General features: G+C 36.6%; 4 protein-coding genes across 6 annotated transcripts; 2 read left to right on the top strand and 2 right to left on the bottom strand.

The window, feature by feature from the left end:
* The first annotated feature begins 1,304 nt into the window (after window positions 1-1,304).
* LOC110770333 (protein FANTASTIC FOUR 3-like) lies at window positions 1,305-2,756 on the top strand. The gene has a single exon (XM_021974453.2). The coding sequence runs from the start codon at window positions 1,620-1,622 to the stop codon at window positions 2,679-2,681; it is 1,062 nt and encodes a 353-aa protein (XP_021830145.2). The 5' UTR covers window positions 1,305-1,619; the 3' UTR covers window positions 2,682-2,756.
* A 7,358-nt stretch (window positions 2,757-10,114) lies between these two features.
* NP3 (NPK1-related protein kinase 3) lies at window positions 10,115-15,087 on the bottom strand. 2 transcript variants are annotated; one of them, XM_021974466.2, is made up of 17 exons: window positions 14,454-15,087; window positions 14,330-14,371; window positions 13,940-14,005; window positions 13,746-13,856; window positions 13,584-13,664; window positions 13,415-13,492; window positions 13,246-13,328; window positions 12,737-12,818; window positions 12,511-12,611; window positions 12,376-12,415; window positions 12,079-12,138; window positions 11,915-11,961; window positions 11,605-11,818; window positions 11,286-11,519; window positions 10,830-11,155; window positions 10,679-10,746; window positions 10,115-10,558 (listed from the first exon to the last, which is right to left on the bottom strand). In XM_021974466.2, exons 1-17 carry the CDS (start codon window positions 14,748-14,750, stop codon window positions 10,455-10,457), a joined length of 2,034 nt encoding a protein of 677 aa, XP_021830158.2. In that variant the 5' UTR covers window positions 14,751-15,087; the 3' UTR covers window positions 10,115-10,454. The 2 variants fall into 2 exon arrangements, with proteins under 2 accessions (XP_021830158.2, XP_021830157.2); XM_021974465.2 differs by having other exon boundaries at window positions 11,605-11,836; window positions 14,454-15,086.
* A 574-nt stretch (window positions 15,088-15,661) lies between these two features.
* On the top strand, window positions 15,662-19,062 carry LOC110770337 (peroxisomal adenine nucleotide carrier 1). Its single transcript, XM_021974460.2, has 5 exons — window positions 15,662-16,053; window positions 16,980-17,211; window positions 17,434-17,580; window positions 18,129-18,289; window positions 18,453-19,062. The coding sequence occupies exons 1-5, from the start codon at window positions 15,911-15,913 to the stop codon at window positions 18,739-18,741; spliced, it is 972 nt and encodes a 323-aa protein (XP_021830152.2). The 5' UTR covers window positions 15,662-15,910; the 3' UTR covers window positions 18,742-19,062.
* A 492-nt stretch (window positions 19,063-19,554) lies between these two features.
* Window positions 19,555-21,385, bottom strand: LOC110770343 (putative GPI-anchored protein At3g06035). 2 transcript variants are annotated; one of them, XM_021974468.2, is made up of 2 exons: window positions 21,137-21,385; window positions 19,555-20,430 (listed from the first exon to the last, which is right to left on the bottom strand). In XM_021974468.2, exons 1-2 carry the CDS (start codon window positions 21,216-21,218, stop codon window positions 19,904-19,906), a joined length of 609 nt encoding a protein of 202 aa, XP_021830160.1. In that variant the 5' UTR covers window positions 21,219-21,385; the 3' UTR covers window positions 19,555-19,903. The 2 variants fall into 2 exon arrangements, with proteins under 2 accessions (XP_021830160.1, XP_021830159.1); XM_021974467.2 differs by having other exon boundaries at window positions 19,555-20,433; window positions 21,137-21,376.
* Between the last annotated feature and the right edge of the window lie 1,895 nt (window positions 21,386-23,280).

Raw genomic sequence — 23,280 nt, 5'->3', positions numbered from 1 at the left:
AATTTAAAAAGTAATGAGAGGCCGTACCTTGAGATTCTTTCAAATTTCAAAGGCTGTAATTGAGATGGAAAAACAATACCAATGAAATTGTTTGGTGGGTAAGTTGCAAATTTTAAACCGAAAAATATGATATTGTTGACAATATTTGTAGCAGGCATGAGGCATTATTATGACTATATTTGAACACAAGATTGACTAAGGGTCACATTGGGTGGGACTCACACCTCCCCTTATTTCAAATCCCCATAGGAAAATATGCCCTTCAGATTCTGTCGCCTGCGGACACTAATTTTGTTCCTTTTTTGTTTTCCCCAAACATAATGATTGATGCATGCAACATGGAGTCTTTCCTCTTGGTACATGTAGCATGAATCTTCCATCTTGATCTGGTTTAGAATAATACATAGTTTTCGACTTTCTGCTACAGAGAGAGTAATGTTCTCTTGTCAGATAATTGTTTAAGAATCAACTTAATTAGTGCAATATATTTAGTTTAGCACGAAGAAATTCGTATATATTTTCAAACTGTGTGGTAAGAGAATATCATTACGCGGTACATCACATGTCCCCATATATATATATATATAATATGTGAAAATAATATGTGGTCAGCATAATATAGAAATAGGTGCAATCTAATAATTCCAGCTCTTAGAAATTTCAAAGGGTGTGTGCTGATGCATGTCTCTTTCTTCCTTTCTTTTTTTCTCTCTTTTTAATTGTTCTATTTTGAATGCAAGACTCGTGTAGCATATGGATCGTACATAAACACACTGGTCACTCGATAGTGTTGTAGTTATTTAATAGATAAATAAAAGAAGCAATCACTGTCAAGAAAATATTTGGGGGAATCCTTTTCTTCCTTGCCCTTTGTTGGCTTTCACTTGGAAAAGAATAGGAAAGCTGATAATTCCGGGGAAATGTTAAATTCCATCTGTCTCTCTCTTTAACTACATTCATGTAAGCACATAGAAAGACATTCTTATTAGACCCAATTTCTGTCCACATGAGATTTTAGAAAATAATCTTTTACTTTTCTTTTGCTCAAATTCAAATTCTCCAAATTAACTCAAGATTAAAGAAAGAAAGAAAAAACTTAATAGGGGTTTTTTTTATATAAAAAAAACTTAATAGGGCTTTTTTTTTTTCACTTAAAAAATAAAATAAAAATTCTTTTTCTTGTCTAGTTGTAGTTTGTACCATACTAAGAATTGTATAATTCTAGTGGTGTAAAAAAGGCCCCCCTGCCCACCTCTCTCCGCTCAAAGCTATATGCCTTCCACTTTGGAGGACTACAAATACCCACCCCACACCCCTCTTATCACTCATGCTCAATCCCCTCCCCTTCCTCCTCTCTTCTTATTCTTGTTCTTGTTCTCTCTCTCTCTCTCTCTCTCTCTCTATCTCTCTCTCTAAACAATTCAACAACACAAGAACCTCTCCATTCTAACCAGCAAAACAGAGTCCTCTGCTTTTCCCCTGTTTCTCAAACATCACAAAAACAGCAAGACCCTTTTTCATTCTAACCCCAAGAAACTCATCTCCATTCTTTTTCTTCCCCTCTCTCCTTTCATTTCATTTTTCTACCAAAAATTTGAACTCCCCATTTCTAATTTTACATGGCGACAATTGTGTGTCAAGGTTTGCAGTCATGCCTAGACTCTCATCTTGTGGAGCCAAGGACACTAAGGCTAAAATTTTCTGCGCCAGTAGCTCATCACTTCTCCCCAAATCCTGGAGTTAAATCTTGGTTTCCAGAGGCTAACTATATAGAGGAGCCAAGGGAAGAGAAATGCCATTATGAGGAGCCCTGCATCAATAAGCCTGTTGATGTCCATGACAACCACATGGCCACCTCCAAAACCTCTGACTTTGGGGGCTGGAGCTTCCTCCAAGCTGTCTCCAATATCTCACAGCAAGGCCCTCATAAGAAGGACAAAGAAAATATGTACATCCCTCCACAGGTTTATAAGACCCCATCAGCTACTAAGCTGACTGAGAAGAGCTTGGAATTGTGCACTGAAGACCTGGGCAGTGAGACTGGCACCATCATCACAGAAGACAACATTTTCTCATCAGATTCTGAGGCAGAAGCAAAAGGCAGGAATGTGATGCCAAGGGAGCAACAAAAACAGCGGCAATTTTCGGGTGGAAAGAAGGGTAATGTTGTTCATAGCTTTCCACCTCCCTTGACAACAATAAGCGGCTCAGATTCTATCCAGGTTAGACCCCACAGGGAAGATGGGAGGCTCATAATGAAGGCTGTCAAGGCCCCAACTACTCAATCATGTTTCCAAGCTGAAAGGAGCAATGGCCGCCTTCGATTGTGCTTTTCAAAACACTTTGCTCCTAATTTTGACTCCGAAGAAACTGCCACTCAAGATGACAATGAAGGATGTGAAAATGACGGGAGTGAGGAAGAAGAAGAAGCAGAACAGCAAGACCAAGAAGTAGTGGGAGAAAATAAAGAAGAAGATTTTGTAGAACAATTAGAAGGTGATGATGATGAAGGGGAAAAATGTATGTGTTTGATTGAGGCTGAGGAGGTGGATGGCAATAGTTTGAAGGTTGGGGGTGAAGAGGGAATGGACAAGTTTGGAAGGCCAAGCAGGTGCAAAGAAGGTGGTGAGCATGAGAAGAAAGGGTTATTAAACTGGGAGCCTTTTTGGGTGGCTACTTAATTACATTATTAGATCTTTAATTAATTATAATATTGGATCTCTTCAGCTGTTATCAGAATTTCTCCATTTTGTGTTTGTCTTTGTCTCGTTTTGTCCCTTTTTATTGTGCAAAATTCCCCTAGTTCATAATGTATATGCTTGTGGTAGGTAGTTAATATCGTTACTCTCTCTCTCTCTCTCTCTCTCTCTCTCTCTCTCACAAAGAACACAGACAACAGATGACCAAACTTTGTTTAACCATTTTATTTAAAATGAAATTAATTTTATAGTTTAATGAAGTGGAAACAACATATGACACTAATCAAAACAATTAAAATGGAATGTTATAACTGATCCATCCATGCAATGTGGAACCAGCTATAGCTCACTCACTGTGTAAATCTCCTGCAGAAGACACTTTGGCAATAATCAGGTGAGATTTGGGTGGGCCCCATATACAGGTAGGAAAACATACCAGTTGGAGATGAGTCAAATCCATGACAGTCTAGCTGCTTTTTAAGTAGTTGATCACTTTAAAACTTAAAAGAGATAAAATCTCACATCTACAAGAAGCATCTCTTTGTATTGTCTCTATAGTTAGCTAGCCTTACGGTTATAGTAAAAAAAAAACTTGAATTCTCTCCAATTTTGTCCCTCTTTTTCAGCAATTCCACTACTTGTCTGTCCTAACACTAACACTCACTGATCCCATATGCATCTATGGTCTGAGACACATACATTACAAGGCATGCTAGGACCTTTCGGAGCTAGGGCTTTGATACAATGTTAGACGACCACTAAATCTCAAAAGCTTAAGTTCTCGAAAAATAAGTTAACAATGTATTAATAACAAATGATCAATTTCGGGCCGATACACACAGCTGCCACGTAGCTAGCTCACGGGTGAATATATAAATATAATTTGCATGTTTTTTACATAGTTTTACAGGTTCGTCTTTTATGCCATCAACAATTTCAACTTTGGAATGTGACGTCTGCCCTTTTTCTACCTTGCGTTAATGACCATATATAGCATAAAGAGTAATACAAGAAGGGAAACATGCCGTACATGCAGATGTGGGACACATTAACTCTCTAAAAGTAATATGGATTCTGTATCATTTACCGTTCATGCTTTTGGGACCAAAATATCTGCGACTCTGAACCAAAATCTTCCACAAGGCCATCTGAATTTATGAAACACAAAGATACACAGAAGGAAAGGTAAATATTACTGCAAGTGGGCTGCAGAGCCTGGCAGGTACCTTACAGAGCTCTATATATATAGGGGGGGGGGGGGGTCTCATCTCATGCTACCCCAACAAGCACACCGCCGTACATTTTAATTTGAAAGTTATTAATAACTACAAAATCCTCTTTCTTCATCTCTATGTACGTACTGTGCTCTCACCACCATTGAAACATGTTATCGACTTATCATCAACAACCCTTATAGCCATACACATTCACAACAATTAACCGTTTTGAGTTTCGATTATAACCTCATGTAAAAGATAATGGAGGCTGAATGTCACTATACTAAATAGTCATCAGATGTCGTCTCGGCCGTAACTTTTGATTGTCCTTTTTGTCTATTTGTATAATATATAGTTAGACCACAATGACCCGGAGCTCTTAATTTATCAACTTTTGTAGAGTCATTATCAATGAAATCTTTCAACAAGAGCTAATTATAATTAGCTCAGCTGGCCTGTGCCGACAGTACCTTTTTCTTTTAGTGCCCTTAAAATTGTCACATGCCAAAAAAGTACATTCCCTATAGATCAGAGGATGGCAATGTCTGATCGTGGAGTTAGGGCAACCATTCATTAGGATACTAGATAGGATAACGAGTTTAGAACTGATCTCAATTGTCTGCATGCTTTCTGTCTTGAATTTTCAACCTCCACTTTAATCATCTTTGATCAGACATTGATAACTGACAAGTATATATATTAGATGCTTTCTTCGTTTTGCACAATTGTGTAATGATATTTATTGGCTAAACTTCAAAAAAAATGAAGGCAAAAAAACCATACCCTGATGATAATTAAGCTGCATAGGCAGTGTGTGTGTGAGAGAGATTATATATAGTCTCTCCTCTCTTAGCTATGGGAAACCAGCTGCAATATAATTAGAACCTTATATTTTCTGTAATAGCTATAATAATTAACTGCATTTTATAATTTTGCTGAAATAATCAAACAAATTTCCATTACCATAGAATTGATGATGATGATGATGAAACAGTGAAAAACAAAATTTAACAGTACTGATGAGGATGCAAGATGCACTACTAGAAAACCTCAATATAAGACAACCCGTGATCAATCTTTGGTCACAGATTGGCCACAGATCGGTCACAGATTGGCCACAGATCACGTGACTGTGGTAGTTGTAGGTGTTGCCATTCATTTTCTTACAGACTCTCAACCAACCATGAAAAGCTATATGATCATGTCTACAAGTCCTAGCTGAGAGCTCCTTTGATAATTTACTTCGGTAATTTCAGAGTGAGCACAGCTAGCACAGAAATGGATTGAAAAGCAATAAATGAATAAATAAATATGAAAAGTCCTTAGACGCATATACATATATATATATATATATGTTAAACAAGATCATTCGTTTTAAGAAACTTTAGTTTATGTCCGAAAACTTGTATATAATACTTCCAAATGAGAACCACGTGCCGGAAACAGAAATTGTAGCCCAAAATCTTTCATATCCACATGAACTGGGGTCATTATGAGAAGGAACCAAGTCCCCACCAAGTAAAAGTTGAAGAAATTGAGGTTTCACCCCAAAATCAATTGGCAATTAGGGGAGTAATTCAATTTTTTATAAGTCTTTGTAAGGTTTTCTAACTTTCCAATGTGAGACTTTTTACCTTCATATTCTCACACGTACCCGTCCTTGTACGTACGTGTGGTAAATTTTCAAGCCTAACATGTAGACAACATATTTTGGGTGACGTGGAACACATGTAGCCGTTGGGCTTTCATACTTGGGCAACGTGGCTCTAATACCATAAAGGAAGTTGAGGTTCCACCCCAAAACTAATTGGCAATGGGGGAAGTAACTCAACTCCTCACAAAAAGGACACTCAAAATTGTGTAAAAAAAAAAGACGGTCAAAATTGGAAGTTGGCCTTATTACATTTTAAGTCCATTTTGGGTTGTTGTGGTTTTCAATGTCGTCCATACAACTTAAAAACTCACAATTATATCGTTGTAATTCATATTAGGTTACAATAACTCCAAATCCCTAAATGTTGATCGAAGGACGAACACGTGGTGAAAGTGTGACAACTTCTGAAATTTGGTTGCTAGAATGATGATTCGAAAAGTTTCAATTGTTACATCATTTGATTTTGATTTGATTGTCCCAAAATCTTTGGTATATACATTTTTCCTTATAGAATCATTTTCTTTTTGAAGGCCATTTTGGGTGGTTTGGAATAATATCCTCATATATATAGATAGTACTAGCTAGTGGATTAATAATTTGCAAGTATCTGACATGTGGTGTATGCATGGAATCCAAAAAGCCATTTGGTTTGATCTGAATCTGATCCATGAGGCAAATAGAAGACAATAAAGTTGCTCCATATGTGTAAAAGTGTATGTGTGTGGACATTTGGTGAAACGCCAAAGGTGTATGTGTGTGTTGAATCTCTTTAAGAAAGGAGCTTTATATAATTTCTTGGTAGTTAAGCACTCGAAAGTTTTTTGTATCATTCATGTAAAGCCACGATATAGAATGTTAAAGAACCCAAAACAAAAAATAAACATAACCAAAAAAGAAACAAAAAAGCCAAGATATATATAGAAGTTCCATCATCTTCTTTGTAATAATACACCTTCTTAACAACCTTTAAAACTTTTTCAAACATTACTTAGGTGGGTTGGTTTCATGATCATGCACTCTTGGATCCCAATTGGGAAGTCTGTTGAATTTATGCAATTCTTTATATGGAAAAAGTTCACATATATCATGCATGCTTTTCAAATTAATTTTGCGCAATCAATTTAACTTTATTTTCCAAGAAGTTTTGTCATCATATATGATGAGATTTCTCTCCTAATATCCATTAATGTGGGAGTGTAGTCTACTCAACAAGAACTTTGTCAAAAATCCAACAAAAATAAAATAATGTAAACTAAAAGCTCTAATGATAAAGCATTAATTTTGCCCTAGTATACTTCAGGCAAGAGTTTGCCTTTTCTATATCCTGAATAATTAGGCACCAAGAAATGCATCAAGGTTTAGATGCATGTTGTTTTTTGATACAGACAATATTCTACTTTAATTTAATCTAAATTATGGAGAGGGGGATTCGAACTTGGGTGCAGAATGGGGAGCTAGAACATCTGCAATCTAGCCAACCTGGTTAAACCCATGTCTTAGATTAATGTTGTGTATTAGTAATTTATCTATATTTTCTAATTTTTCTTCTCTCAAACCAATATTCATGTTTTAATTCATGACATATCAATTCTCTTTTTCACTCTCAATTTCCATCATGTTTCACACCATCATATATGTTGAAAATATAAATATGAAATAAAGAAATGCATTTACACATAATTTTGGGTAAAAAAGGAAAGTCTCATTCTTTATGGGTCCAGCCAGCCATGGCGTCACCAACAAAAGGAACCACCACCAATACAAAAAGCTTCCCATCATACTTCTTCAGACCCCACCACCATATCCACCCTAGCTTGGAACCAATATATATATATATATATATAAAGCTAGCAGCTCAAAAGGGTACACCACAGAAAAATTGACCAATATAGTCTAATTTGGTTATGGATAAAACCGTGTGTCCCTCATTATAAACAATTGGAAGTATCTTATGACACTATCCAAATTGATTTTTCCTAATCGAAAAAGAATACAATAAAGTATCACGATCGAGAGGAACTCGTATGTAATGCATGCAATGCGTGATTGATTTGGAATATATTATTATAATCACATCTTTGATATATATAAGTATTTTTTAGTCACGATGAATGGTTTAAATTCACAGTCAATTTGACAATTGAATCTTGATAAGAAAGAATCTTATAAACCCGTTAAAGATTTCAAAAAATTGACTTGAAATTTAAGTTTGAGGACCTCTTTTTCTCTCATACACTAACTTTCCACGCACATGGATAAGGCATGGACTCGCAGCAACAACAGTCGCCACCAAAAAGGAGCATATGCATACTATTTTCCTCCCACACACATACATCACACAACAAACAACATACTCATTAATTCTCAACCTCATTGTTGTAGAAACATGAAGATTATCAAATCCTCACAATTCTTGTGGTTTGAAAAACATATTGGCAAACACATTCTCTATGTGGGTGTGAGTGCTAAAGTCCACACGTAAAAATTTGAACCACTTCATAACTTTATTTATTGTCTCTTTCCTTTTGTGTCCTTAAATTCCCCATAATAAAATAAAAATAAAAGAAGTGAGGGGGAGATTGCTTTTGGAGGGTGAGAGGAGGGGAAACAAGACAGAGATACCTACCACGCCTATAATCTTGGACTTGAAGTATATTCACGAGAATCTTGTTATATTCTTATGAAAAATTATAAATGAGAGTTGGCCCCCACCACTGGTTTTTGCTAATTAAAGACGATTCGAAATTCACAGCTTAAAATGGGTCCAATTTCCTTGAACCAGATAACCCACCAAACTGTACCCTATTCTTTGTCATTTGGACTGTTTGGAGACATGACAAGCTTATTTTCCAATCAATTTTCGACAACCAAAAAGCAATAAATTGACACCCTTTTGTTTTAAGAGGAAAGTTGATTGAATGTAACAAGTAACAACCTTTTTCTCTTCCTTTTTTGTGTCTGCAAAACAAGTAATAAATCTTTATTTTGTGTTATTTTCACATGATATTTATGTAATCATCTTGTTGATCTTCCACAATCATGGCCTTTCACGTCAAGAAGTTATCAATTTTTTAATTACTTGAAAAAGAGAAAGAAAAAGAATGCCCACCTCATCCGAGACAGACACAAACATCTTTTCATGGTCTGTAGACCCTTAGAATTATTCAAAAAATTCAGCCCCTAATTCAAGAACTTTGCTTTTCCGCCAAGCTCTTTCCGTGAGCCAGAAAGCTTTCTCCCATGCAATATTCAAAAAGATTGAGAAAAATGGAGACTTTAAGCTTTTCCTTCTTTTGACTCACCAACCAATTTGCTATAATTTGTCCGGGGAACAAAAGGAACTTTCAAAGATTTTTTATGATCTTTCTGGGGGAAAATCATGGTGAGGTAGGGGTCCAATGGTCTATTTCATGCATGAGTTAGGAAGCAATTAGGACAATAACGGGGTTTATGTTTCTCCATTACCCACATTTATAATTCCTCACCGAACCCTTGTTTCTTTGACATAAACAGTAAATAAAGGAAAGCAACAATGATTTTCATCTCAACACAGGTTTTAAACGACCTAATAAGTTTTCCTAGTAGAAGGTTGAAGATTTTTGCAAATATAAGTAAAGGCTCGTTCTTAAGTACTACTTCAATGTTGTAACATGTTTTTCATTTTCTAAACGCATGACAAACATGAAACATTTAAGTCACAAAAAGCAATCATATGATTTAGGCTTATAGTTTTTACACGCGAATAAACACTCACTTATGATTTACAAGTGATTGCAAGTATTTAAGGGTTCCGTCTATGATCTATGAGTGATTACACATATCTCGAATTTATCTTTAAGGCCTTATAACTAATGAAGAAGTGGATGACAAAACTCTCTCTCATTACCCAAAGGTCGTGCATGGCAGAAAAATTTGTATGAAATGGGAATAACATTGTTTTGCTATTTCCGGGACAATCATAGTCTGTCACGTGAAAAAGTTATCACGCATGACTTACTGTGATTGGCCAAGGATAGCAAAATAGTGATATCCCCATTTCATAAAACGTGCATGGACTCAAAGAACAAGCGTAAGAATTTGATTGGTCCATATCAAATGCCTGGACATGGAGGTCTGCTGGGATGGTTTTTTTTAATCAAAATATAGAAAAGTCAAGTTTATAGCTCAAGGCTCATGAACCAAAGCCATACAAACTACTGCTGTTAGGCCTCAAGCACGACCCAATCCGGGGCTTGGGCTCAGTTTGTTTACTAAACAAGCGGATCGCTCGCAGCCCCGATATCTCTGAAATTCATTTTTTCCCTTTCCTCTCCCCTTTCACAGTAAACAGCCATGAGCTAAAACTGTAAGGTGTAACTAAACATCTACTAAATTCCTATACATCACTCATTTCACGATTTGATCCCAGAAGAAGCTAATTTTTATTTTCTTAAGCATATTATGAAGTTATAAAGTATAAACAGACACATACTTCCTCTAAAATGGTAGTTCTGTTTCAAACAAAATAAAGAATGTAAGAGAGAGAGAGAGAGAGAGAGAGAGAGAGAGAGAACCGTTATCTGCAGCACATTACTATATATTTCAAAGTATATAATTCACACAAACTCAAGTACTTCAGTTCTCATATCCCGCAATAAGATACATTATAGGCCACAATATATTAAAATAATACATATATCATCACTGGTAATGTGACATTTTCTGGCTGAGCTGCGAGACATGATGCAGCAGGCAACAGGTTGCACAGCCTGCTATGGCAAAGGCGGCACATGTATTAATGGACCGCATCCTCACCAAGTGCATACCGGAGGCTCCCAACGGAAAGAACATAACTTATTTCTATACCACGGTAAAATAGATACAAGTGAGGTACATACAAACACTTCATTTTCCAGGGAAAACCGCCCGTAGCCGCTCTCTTTGTCGACTTAGAATTCGATTGTTTGGGGATGTTGAATTCGTTCCCAAACCAGCCTGCCGCATCATCTCTGCATCATGTAGGTTCCATTAGGATCATACATGCTAAAAATCATGTACTTTTCAAACCAAAGTTTACAAAGACAAGATCTTAATCCTGCCAGAATGAAAAATTATACAATAAAACTTGCCTCGCTTCCTCTCCAGCTCTTGATCAAGCTCCTCTTTCCACTTCCTTTGCCTCTCAGAAAAGCTTGCGCTGAAATTAAAACGATCTCCATCAAGTTACACAGAAGAGTGCAGGACATAAGCTATTGAAAGTATGAAACACCAAAGACAAACCTTAGACTAAATGATTCTTTCTGATCATCAGGAAGCTGTTTCCATTCACTATGCTGAGGTGGCTGAATTTCATGCAAGATTCGACTGTGCACACCACTGGTATTTGATATATTTTTTATGTGTTTCCCAGGGCCTGCAGCATCAACTGCTGTAGAGAATCTTCTACTAGGTGCGTGACTGGGTGACTTACTTTTAGGAGGTAAATTCAGATTATTTGAAACACGAACACAATCTGCATTTCCAATTGCACCTGGAGGACCAACTCCATTCATTGAGCTAAAGAACTCTTCATATAGAGGTGTTTGCAGCTTCTTCAGATCTAACGCCTGATGTAGTTTCATGGAGCAAGTTTAAAGCGTTAAACTTTAATAGACAAACTCTGAGAAAACATGGCATTGCTAAAGCATTTCACCATTAATTTATATGGCAAAAATTTTGGTGTGCACAAAAAAGTACCTTTTCATCCAGGAAGGCTCTTATTTTTGACTCTGTAACTTCTTCATCATCCTCAGCTGATGGCCCACAAGGAAATGAGAATTCACTCTCCACCTTATGAGATGCTCCAGTGGTTCCATAAGCCTCGTGTATTGTTTGACAAGGGGAGAAGTTAATTCCACTTCTCTCCAATTCCAGACTTTCATCAAACTTGCGTGGCCAGTCGTCAGTTGGTTCACACATGGGATTGAAACTCTATTTCAAATAAGCAAAACATTCATCACAATTCAAGCTAATTACATTCTGAATGATCTAGAAGGAAAGAAAAAAAGTTCAATACCTTGTTTAAATCGTCAGGTCCAACCACAGATTTGAATTTTGCAAATGAACCAAGCATAATGTCATCCTTATCATCAATCTGACACATATCGTCATCATCATTATTGGTTGCTCCCCAACGGGAGCCTCCTCCTGAAAAACTCCCTGGATATACAGTTGAGCACCTTACAGTACCCATATCACAAATATCCTTCAAGCCTGCACAGGTAGACCTTCTGATCGAAGGGTTCATGCTGAAGTGTTGATATAGTTTGAAGAGGCAAGAGTGTCAACCAGTAATAATTCCAAAAGTACAAATTGATAAGACTTACAAGTTCTTAAGATCTGTCCCAGGTGTTGCCATCTCGTTTCCAGCTTCCTGATAAAACTCATCCATTAACTATTTTTCGGTTTGGTCGTTATTGACTATTGAAAATGATAATGATCAAACAGATAGAACAGTTGAGACAATAAAATTAAAATCAATTATACTGACCATAAATGAAGTGCGAATTACTGGACGAGGTTCCTGATAATCCCCAGTGACAAATGGATGCTGCACATGACCAACAGAAATTGTCCCATGAATAAATAAATAAAAGAAAATAGACCTTCACAGATGTGCGTGCTTTTTGACAAACACAATTTTATTGTTTTTCTTTTCCTGTCCTTGGAAAATGAACTACCAAGTCAAATATCTAGAATTAAAACCTGCAATCGCATGTATGTACGATTCATTCCTGGTTACACTATGAACAATATGCAAGCAACATAATCCGCCATTCAAAATTACCTGCACTAACTCTGACGCAGCACACCTTAAATTAGGTTCCCTGCCACCACATTATTGGGGGTAAGAGTTGAGGAAAAAAGTATAACTTACTGACATTTGTTAGAAAGTAGGGAAAAGTAGAAATCATAGTTTTACTTCTCTAGACATTTTAACAGAAAATCCTTTGCCTCAGCGGAGAGATGCTCGGGGATGGGTGGATGAGATTTTGTTGTTCCAATATGGAAGAGAGCAGCGACCTGAAAAGGAAAACCCTTATCTTAGTCTGCAACCTCTTGGGGGAAACCACATTAAATTAAAAATACTAGTCATGTTAAACAGAATAATCAAACTAGTAGTTGGGAAAAGCGGCTTGAAGTGCTACCTCCTGATACTGTTGGCTCCATGGAGGCTTTCCTGTAGCCATCTCAATCACAGTACATCCAACACTCCATATGTCAGCAGAGCTAAAAACCATATTCAAAACTAATAAGGTCCAAGCATAAGAAATAAAGAGTAGATAGGTTTAAACAGTTTCCCTTCACTAAAAAAGAGGAATCACATCATTCAATGCAGAAGAACATCTGATACATGCTTCTAATAAGAGATTAGGATGAGAAATGTGCTAAAGATTGTAGTCTTCTCGTGTAAATAGACTTAATACAAAAAATTAGCACCAGTATACCTTATCTAGTCAATATATACATCTAATACCAATCAAACTATAAAAAATAGTCAACTCTCTTAAATTTAATAGAGCTACTTCAAATCTAAATTATTAATAAATTAATAAATAGATTATAAAAAAACTTCTGATTAACATGTATCAAGGTATAACTGGGAACTGGGAATAATGTGAACATCCTCAGCATAAGAGTGAGTAATTGTCCTTACAAGCTATGGCCAGTCTGGAGAATAACTTCAGGAGCCATCCAGTATGGCGTACCCTTCATTGACTTCGCACCATTTATGGTAGCCTGTATTAACAATTAAAAGAACTAGTGATGTGTATGAAAAAATAATAAAGTCAATTATCAATAGCACATAATAGAAATGTCATTACCAGTTCAACAACTTTCTTCGATGCACCAAAGTCTGCAAGCTTAATGCACCCCTTATTATCAACAAGGATGTTTGCACCCTATACGAAGCACGCCCATTAATAAGTGTGAGAGAGAGAGAGGTCAGTTTATACTCTAAATTAACATTAAATGGTGGGCATGGGGAGGTACCTTGATGTCCCTATGCATAATTCCATTCTTGTGAAGATATTCAAGACCCAATAACAGCTGCTTTGTGTACATTCTGATAACCTATACAGGAAACATTTTCTAGATGTAAAATTGACATCCCAAACGACGGAGGTCAATTGTTTAGAAGTAACAATTACTTACAGACTCGGGAAAGGATCCAAATTTCCCCAAGAGAGACGATATGGATCCACCAGGCACGAATTCCAACAGAATATTCAATGAATCATCCTCTCTAGCAGTCCCCAAATATCTCTAAGAGAACAACAACATCGGAACAGTAAGACAGTAAATAATCACCATCACTTCCATAAAAGAAAGCAGAAAATCATACTCACAACAATGTTTGGATGTGAAAGATTCTTAAGAAGCTTCACTTCCTCCTCCAACTCTCGAATATGAGCCTGATTTCATCACATTAGAAAAACAAAACTGCAATCACTTAGTTTCAAACTGAAAATTTGTAACATTATTTCACAACTAAACTTACTTCCTTCATTTTACTAACATTTTCATAGTATCTACAAATGAGTGCATATATTAATTGCAGGTACACCAAGAAGAATACAAGCTCTATCATCAAAATGCCTATTTCATTCAATGAATTATCAAATTTTTGTGCTTCCAAATGCAAACTATGCAATATCCAACAAGAATAACAAATACTATAATCCAAAATTAAAACTTCTACAAAAAGAAATGAAATTTATTCAAAATCAGAATCATGCCTGTGTCTTCTCCTTTGAAGCACTATTTGCCGCAATCAACACCTGTAACAAGCACAAAATCAGTACCAAAACATCAAAACACCAAAACACCAAATCCAATCTCGAAATTAAGTAATAGGCAGACCTGTTTCACGGCTATTAGCTCTCCGGAGTCAAGATTCATCCCCATATAGACCCGACCGAACGCACCGGACCCAATCAACTCGCCCTTGCGCCACCGAATCGGCTGCGCGTCATCTTTCGAAGCAGCCGGAGGAAGAGCACGAACCGGAGACTTGGAGAACAACCCGATTCGCGATTTTCGGATGCTGGAGCCGATCTTCCCGACCAGGTCACCGAACCCTCCTCCGCCTCCTCCGTCGTCCCGGCGCTGGGTCCGAAGCACCAGGGACTCGCGTAACAAGTCGACGAGGTCTTGCATCTTTGGGGCTCGGTGGTGGAGCTGTACGGCCAGAAATGTTAGGGTTTCTTGAGGTTCATTCGATTCTTCTACTATTGATTTAGGGCCGTTGAGGGTTTGCCTGTCACTCTGTGTGGGGAAGCAGGAGAGTGAAAATTTTGAATGGAGGGAAAAGGCTAAGGGGATCTGTAATTCAAAAAATTATAAAAATAGATAAACCAAACGATGACGTTGTGAGTGTTTGTTTTGGGATCTATAATTTGCCCTAACTTTAAAGAAGACTATTTCATTTTCACCCAACAAAAAGGGATTGTTAACATATTGGGCCCTCTTTGTCCTATTTTATTTTTGGGCGGCCCTAATTTTTGAAAGCTAACATAACGAACTGAAAACCAGCACAGATAGCCTGGTGATAGAAGAATGAGCATGAAACTTTATAGCTTTGTGTTTTGAGTAATACCTTTCACTTACCAAAATTAATCCGTTGTTCAAATAAAGGTATAATCAGATAAAAAGGTATTAAAGACGTTACTAGCGCTTTTTGAATGTCATTATGTACTCCTATATCGTCTATTTCGTTTCTTTACCTCGCTTATGAAATTTGAATTCAGAACATCCTTCAACAAAATATAAAAACTACCATTAAGCCAAACGTAATGTGCATTATGGGAGCCACCTATAACAAGTAGGTTCTAAAGAGAATTGTTTTGACAGTTTTGGAAGTGTCAATGACATCTTCCAATCTGACAAAAGAAAAGGAAAAAGAATTAACATCTTCCAAAGGTAAATAAGGGAAGTTCATGAACATTTTGTAACCCAAATAGGCTTTTCGGGCATCCATCCACCCGTTTGGAAAACGGGTCCTAAAAGCAAAGAGACAATGAGAAAGAAGAGTGTTCACGTTTCCGCTTCCCAAGAAGATTCACAAACTATGAGCAACCCGTCCCAATTGGTCTCTCTCTCTCTGCGTCACTTTCAGTTGCTTATTAACTGAAAGCACACCATACTATATTATGGACCTACCCAGCTCCTCATGAATTGCATTACCTCAGCCTTTTTCACTTACAAATCATAGCCTTCTTCTCTTCTTCATTCCCTCAAAACCCAATTCTCTCTGTTTTTTTATAAGGCCAACTTAAGAGAGAGAGAGAGAGAGAGAGAGAGAGAGAGAGAGAGAGAAGATGGGCTTTGATCTTGAATCTGTCGCAGAGGCAACATCAGGGGCCATTGGAGCTTTGGTTAGCACCACCATCTTGTACCCACTTGATACCTGCAAGACCAAGTATCAAGCTGAAGTCCGAGCTCACCATCAGCAAAAGTACAGGTTGATTTTTCAGCCTCTGCTTTCCACATAATTGTGTTTGATAAATGATCCTTTTTTTCTTCCCATTTTGTTCTTTTTTTGTTTTGTTTTTTTCACTCTAGTTCTTTTCTGGGTTTTCATTTATGGTAATTTGGGTATAATTGTTTCTATGACTTGAGCTTCGTGTTGCCCATATTGCAAATTCTAATGGGAATGTAATTGCAATTTACCTTATTGGCCGGCATGTTCAAAGTTCTAAGCTTTTCGCTTAGTCATTTACTATAATTAGACTCTTAGAGCATAGATGTAGGTGTTTTGTAGAGTTGTCAGCAACCCCTAAGCATCTACAAATTAAGTCAAATAAAGTGTTATATAATGCTAAATTAAGATGAAAAACAAACTCGAATTTTTATTTATTGCTCTCCGTGTGTCCAATGTGCCAAAAGATTATTCACATAAGATCTCCTATGAGCCTATACAATTGCTTATTTATTATGTTTAAACAGTGTTCTTCTATATGACTATTCCTCCAAAATGTTATCTTTTAGTCTCTTTCATTATGATCCAGGTATGCCCTCAATAAAATCAATGAGATAAAATTCCATGAACTAAAGCTAGCTAGTTGTGATTAAACTTGTTTGATCCAGGTCATCACCGAAGAAGTTCTTTCTTGTTTCTTCTGTTATTTAGCAGAGTGTTATTTGGTATATAAGTTAACACCTGACAGTATTCTGTGTATATCTCTTAGTATAGAAGGAAACTTGATTCACCATATGAAGTTTTTCCAATGCTTCAAAATATTCTCTGTTGAAAGTCAGCTCTTGTTTTACAGCAACAAAATATGTCAAAAGAATTTGTGACAACTGCTATTTCCAATGAATCATAAGGCAACATTCACCTGAGATTTATTTACTTTTTAAAAAATTGAATTTCTCTGGCATTTGCAGGAACATTTCTGATGTTTTATGGGAAGCAATTTCTACCCATCAGGTGCTTTCTTTATACCAGGGCCTTGGGACGAAGAACTTCCAGTCCTTTATTTCACAGTTCATCTACTTCTATGGATACAGTTTTTTTAAGAGGTTATACTTGGAGAAAAGTGGAAATAAAACCATGGGAACTAAAGCAAACTTGATAATTGCAGCCGCTGCCGGGGCTTGCACAGTGATAGTGACACAGGTGAGTCATACAAAAACAATGTTTTCCCTTAGTAAAGGAATGCTTGTTAGTCATGAGCCAAGTAGAATCAATAGACCTTTTCCAAACCGTATGCTATCAAAAATAAATTTCTACTAAAGCCCTCATATCCCATCTATATCTTCTTCATTATCTCTTATGGTTTTCAGTTACTAATTTTAGTCCTTACTATAAGATATTCAAGTTACTGAATTTTACTTGCAGCCCTTGGATACAGCATCCTCAAAGATGCAGACAAGTGAGTTTGGGAAATCCAGAGGACTCTGGAAGACTCTTTCAGAGGGAACTTGGATTGAGGCATTTGATGGTCTTGGCATATCTCTTCTTTTGACATCTAACCCATCTATTCAGGTACTTAAGTGTGCACTCTAGTGTACCATATACCGTATACAGGCTACTACGTTTATGGGTCACATGTATCATCTACTTGGTTTTGTTTGGATTTAAAATTGTTGAGGTTATTTTAGGATGATCTCTTTTTTTTTTTTTTAAAGTAGACTTTGGGTTGCATCATCAACAATATAACTGTAGATGCTAAAAATGATACGCATGGCTCTTTACTGAGATTTTCTATATTAATTTTTCAAATGCGTGCAAAATATTTTATTTTGTTTTTTTCTGGTGAAGGGAAGCTGAAGCCCAAACAAACAAAAAGAAAGTAACAAGGAACATCCCTGACTTGGGCTAAGCCTAATCTATCATCTGCCAAAACGTTAAAAAGAGAGGCACAAATAGATAAAAAAACATGCAAACCTAAAGCCAAATCATGGCCCACATTAGCAAGATGATTAGCAGCCCGATTTTCCTCTCTATGCACATGTTGCACCTGAAAAGTTCAAATATTTAGCTTGCAAGAAAAAGACAACTTAAGTTGAATCTTGAGCTGCTCTATTGTACAGTACACTGTATTTGATCAGCTAAAACAAAGACTGTTGAGGGGGCAGCTGAGCAAAAGAACAGGTACAGAGTCATCTCCAGAAGCTCTTTCTGCCTTCTCTGCTTTTGTATTGGGTGCTGTCTCAAAGTGTATTGCATCCTGCTTCACTTACCCAGCCATCAGGTGGGTAGTCAATCTTCTCTGTTCAGCACACATATAATTTATTATTATTCTTTCAAGAAAAAAATAGCAAAAACATGTTTTTAAATTTAGTACATGTACCTCCCTTCCTATCTGGTTTTTTTGTACGACTTTAATGGTAAAATTGGGTTATGAACTGCCACAGGTGCAAGGTCATGATTCAAGCAGCAGAAGAAGATGAAGAAGGTAACAAGGAAGCTCAAAACGGATCGAAAAAATCCAAAAAGACAATTTCAGGTGCATTTTTTGCCATTTGGAAAAGAGAGGGTCTATTGGGTTTCTTCAAGGGATTACAGGCCCAGATACTAAAAACTGTGCTAAGCTCGGCATTGCTTTTGATGATAAAGGAAAAGATCACAAAGACCACCTGGGTCCTATTGCTTGCTCTGAGGAGGTTTTTTATTCTCAACAAGAGCAGATTAAAGAGCGCTTGAATTAGCAATGACAGGGAGAATTGGAGTTTTACATATCAGATGCAATAATGCCAGTGGATGCTGGAAAAGTTTAGTTTCAAATCAACAAGGAACATATGGATTAGAGACGAGGTTTTTTTTCCTTTTCTTTTATGTATATTTTGTTTTTGTTCGTCATCCTGTTCACTTCGCTTGTCAGAAAAATGGTAAGATTGACATGGTTCCTTTATTAATCTTGAAGCAGAATTTTGTGTATCATCTACTAGCAGCATGTTATGAACCTTTAATTGGAATTATGACTTTCAGTCAATAAATTATAGGGATTGTGATTCCCATTATGAATCTTTGAACATGCCAAGACATGAGCTGTAGGACAGAGACCTAAGGACATTCAGATCGATATCAAATGCTTCTTTTAGGCCTGTGGTTTTGTTCTTTGCTCTTTGTTTCTAGCCTTTCGGCTTGTTTGTGTATTTGTTTGGGCTTTGCCCTCTATGTGTAAATCTTTATAAAACTCCGAAGTCTCGGGGCCAGTCCTGAAATTGATCAACGGAACGGTTTTTTCGTTCTTGGTAATTAGTCAATGGGGGTATTTTCAAATGCACTACAGGTTCCAGGAAAAACGCGGGGATACTCTATTGAGGAAGAGATAGGAAGGAAGCGCCTTGCATATGTCCTTCTAATGATTAAGTTGGGAATATTTTATTAAGTTTGTAATTTTATTCTTGGAAATAAGTTTCTTTGGATTTATAAGTAACTTCATGCTGGTGGAATCCCAGTACCATGTCGTGTTTTGAAATTTTTCATCCTTACCCATAAGGTTGAGACTTGATATATAGAATAACGTAATGCAAATCTTTATTTAAATGCTGATCAGTACAGTACAGAGAACGAAACAGTTGACGTGTTCTTTCCCCACTCGTATCACAAAACTTCTGAAGTTGAAAGCTCAATAACAATGGTGATACATCTGTTCAACAATCTACTATCAGTTACAACAAGAATGAAATTATTTCCACCGAAAAAAGAAAAAAAAAAAAAAAAACAGCTCTGATTGGATATTCATGTCTCTCCTATGTGGGAAAAGCAGAGAACTTGTTTTATAGCATCCTTCGACTGAGGTCTCTCCCTCCACAAAGACAGAAATAGTCGAGCAAATAAAGCGTATGGTGATCCTCTTGGTTTACAAATCGAAGATAAAACCCATCAGCAAACAAAGCAAGTAGGGAACCAAACTAATCTTCGGAACTGAACTCGCAGATTCTTCTGCAACTTGTGACTCTTGTGCATTCGTAAAGCTTCCATCTGGTGTGTTGGTGGTCAAAACAACAACAATCCAATTATCTTCAGAGCCAATTCCAATTCCTGTAAACTTGGTGTCATTAAGACTCTTAGAGTACTGAGACTTAGTGAAGTTGGTAAGGACCAGACTAGGAACCAGGCTGGGAACGCAAGCAGGCATTATGACCCCATCTCTTGTGTTAGAGACATTCAAATGACATTTGGCTAAAAGTTTCGGATAGTTGGAAAACTGAGGTTCATTGCCTTGTACCGTGTTGGCGCCTGTGGTGTTTGTGCAGGGTTGATTTTTGAATTGGTCAGCTATCTCATCGGCAAGGCACTCTGCATTGGCGTTCTTTGTAAGGATTGTCAAGTTCAAGGTGGAAGCCCGATAGCTGTTGATGTCTCGAAGAAGACTATCTTCCTCATCTACTGGAAAAAGGAGAGAGATGGAAAAACTCATTGTCAGGATGTGAAAGTCAAAAGAGAGATAATTACTTCCAAATATCACACTTCCACAAGACTAGACAATCATGCGGCAACATATCAACTTAGATTTGAGAGTGAACTTTTGGGTTAGGCTAGCAATGTATTGGTTCTGTTGTTGGTCTAATTCCACTTTGTCTTTTCAACAAGCAGTCTTGTATAAAATTAGCCCAAACAATGTGTTCCCTGAGTTCATGGAACTTCTTAAAAACTAGAAACAACATAGCAAAATAATAATTTTTTCTGAGTCTTCCTAAAAATATAAAAATTAAAAATAAAATACAGATCACAGACTCTGGGAGATGCTGAGTGTTAATTACAGCTCCAAGAAGATTTCAAGCAAAAGTGGACAGATTACAATCTACCCATTTGCCAAAAACTAAATCCACAAGATCCAGTTAGCTAAGAGGCACTTTCGATACTTTTATCTAAATCAGATCTCATCTGAGATGGGTTTCTATTTTTAAGAAATTTTGATAAATTAGCAACAAACCCAAAATAGAAATAGAATCATAAATGTAAAAACATAGAAAGAGAATGCATAACACTCGGTAGCATATAAATACTCCATTGTTATAAAGTCTCAAGATTTAGGCTGTTTTAGAAGATCAATTGCAAATTGATGGATGCTTGAAAAAGAAAACTTTACCTCCATCGCATTTCACTTGGTGGCTGAACAAAACAACGCAGGAAAGGAACAGTGGGAGAAGAAGACGCAGCATAGACGCCATTGTCGGTGAAGCAGCAGAATGGGTTTAGCTGGTGAATAATTTCTGGTGAGGTGGGAGTTTTAGTTTGTAAGTCTGTGCTGTTGCTTCAAGTAGAAGCTGAGACAAGAAGCGACTTTGATGAAGATGTCCTAACTGAACGGGACGACGACGTTTCTGGTAAGCCTTCGTTGTCAATACTTTGGAGTCAAATGAAACCCTTCTTTGTGGCTAGAGTCAAGCCGAACTCCAAGCGGGGATTAATCCCACTCTTTTTTTGGGAACATGCAAGACTTTTTTTTTATATATATTTTTTTTAACTTAACAAGGTGAAATATAGTTGAAGTTATCTAAGATTAATTGAAAGTGAATATCAAAAACAAAAACAACCACTGAATTTGTAATAGAGGGTTAGTTAAAAACTAAAGTAAAAACAAGATTATCACCTTTTAAAGAACTATTACAACATAACATTTGTGTTAAAATGAATAGTGAATGAAAAAGTTGTAAATTTCATTAGGAAATCATCCTTGGCTCTAACTTTATTTCTCTACCTAAAATTAACATTTTTAATTATGATTTATGAGTGTCATAATTATTACATGTGAAAAGTCCTGCAAGCTATGTGGCAATGCCAACTTCCAATTCTATTTGTGTCGGGGTTCGCTAACAGGTCTAATAAGTGGAAAAAGGTTTTGACTTGCAAATCAGTGCTCTTAGATTCGAACTCTCATGACATCTTAATAGTGTGTGTACGGGTGGGCATCGAGACTAAAAAACCAGAACACTGAGTCGCACCAGATGGAAAAAAAAAAAAGGAAAAAAAACCATGTTAACTAAAAAGTCAACAAATCAGCACCAAACCGAATCAAACCAATTCCGGTGTCGCTTTCACACCTTATAAAATTGGATCGGACTGACTGCATATTTTTTTTTTTTAAAAAAAATTATTTAAGTCCAATGCTAAATTTCTAATCTCATAACTATATTTCCCCAAGCCCAACTTCAAGCACCTATCTTTTCTAGGCTCAATCATCTCTATTTGTTTGAAATTGGATAATTTGTGAATTTTGAAGCCCAAAAAATAAATTTTTAGTTGGAATTTGTTAAAAAAAAATTGAAAAATATATAAATAAATATCCAGTCTGAAACCAAAAAAATCAGAAAACGTACCGAAACCGATTTAAACCAAATCGGCCGGTTTCATAAATTTTTTTCACCAAAATCAGACCAAATCGCACTAGTTGAATAGTACCAGTTTTAGTGTGAGGTGAAAACCAGACCAGACCAAACCACACCCACCTCTAAGTGTGTGTGTGTGTGTGTGTGTGAGTGAGAAACTCCCTCTCTTTTGTAGTTTAGATCATCGCCTATATTAAAAAATTAATAATCATGGGTAGTGTTGTATTCGTAAAAGAACACAAATTAATATGTAAACAACCAATTAAAAATACCCGCAAGTGCACGAATCTATTGAGGTATAGATTATGTAAGTACGGGGTCGATCCCACGAGGAAATGTCGGCTTCCTATAAGTTCTAACTTGAGTACGTAAAGAACACTAATTTTACGCAACACACAAACACAGTACAAATTGGGAACTAAAAATGACTAAAGGAAGGTAAAAGAAAAAGAAACAAAACAAGAAAACTAAAGAAAAACACAAACACCATTTTCTATCACCATTTTATCACCACTGTATCACATGTGAATAGTGAAAATGAACAGTGATGACCGGTCGTTTTTTGGCAGATTCGTTTATCTGTTTTTCCAGTTTCGACCTCTATCCAGTGTTTTGCCTATAACTTTCCAACCGTTTATCCAAATTTCAAGTTCTTTATACGGTTGGATTCAGCACAGAAAATTGAAGAACACATCGTGGACCAAAAGTCAAAAACAATCACGGAAACAAACAAAATTTAGCAAATAAAACACACAATGTGTCAAACACACACGCACACACACATTTAAGGGGGGGGGGGGGGTGTTTGGTTTGGTTCAAGTAACCTAATTCTATTGCATAAAAGTAAATGAACCTTAAATTTAAATGAGAATAGCAGAGAATGAAAATCAAAATGTGAAATTAA

Source organism: Prunus avium, chromosome 1 (genome assembly GCF_965620075.1).
Source record: "Prunus avium chromosome 1, drPruAviu1.hap1.1, whole genome shotgun sequence".
Lineage (NCBI taxonomy): Eukaryota > Viridiplantae > Streptophyta > Magnoliopsida > Rosales > Rosaceae > Prunus > Prunus avium.
The sequence above is the reverse complement of the archived record's forward strand: the minus strand, read 5'-3'. Positions and strand labels throughout refer to the sequence as shown.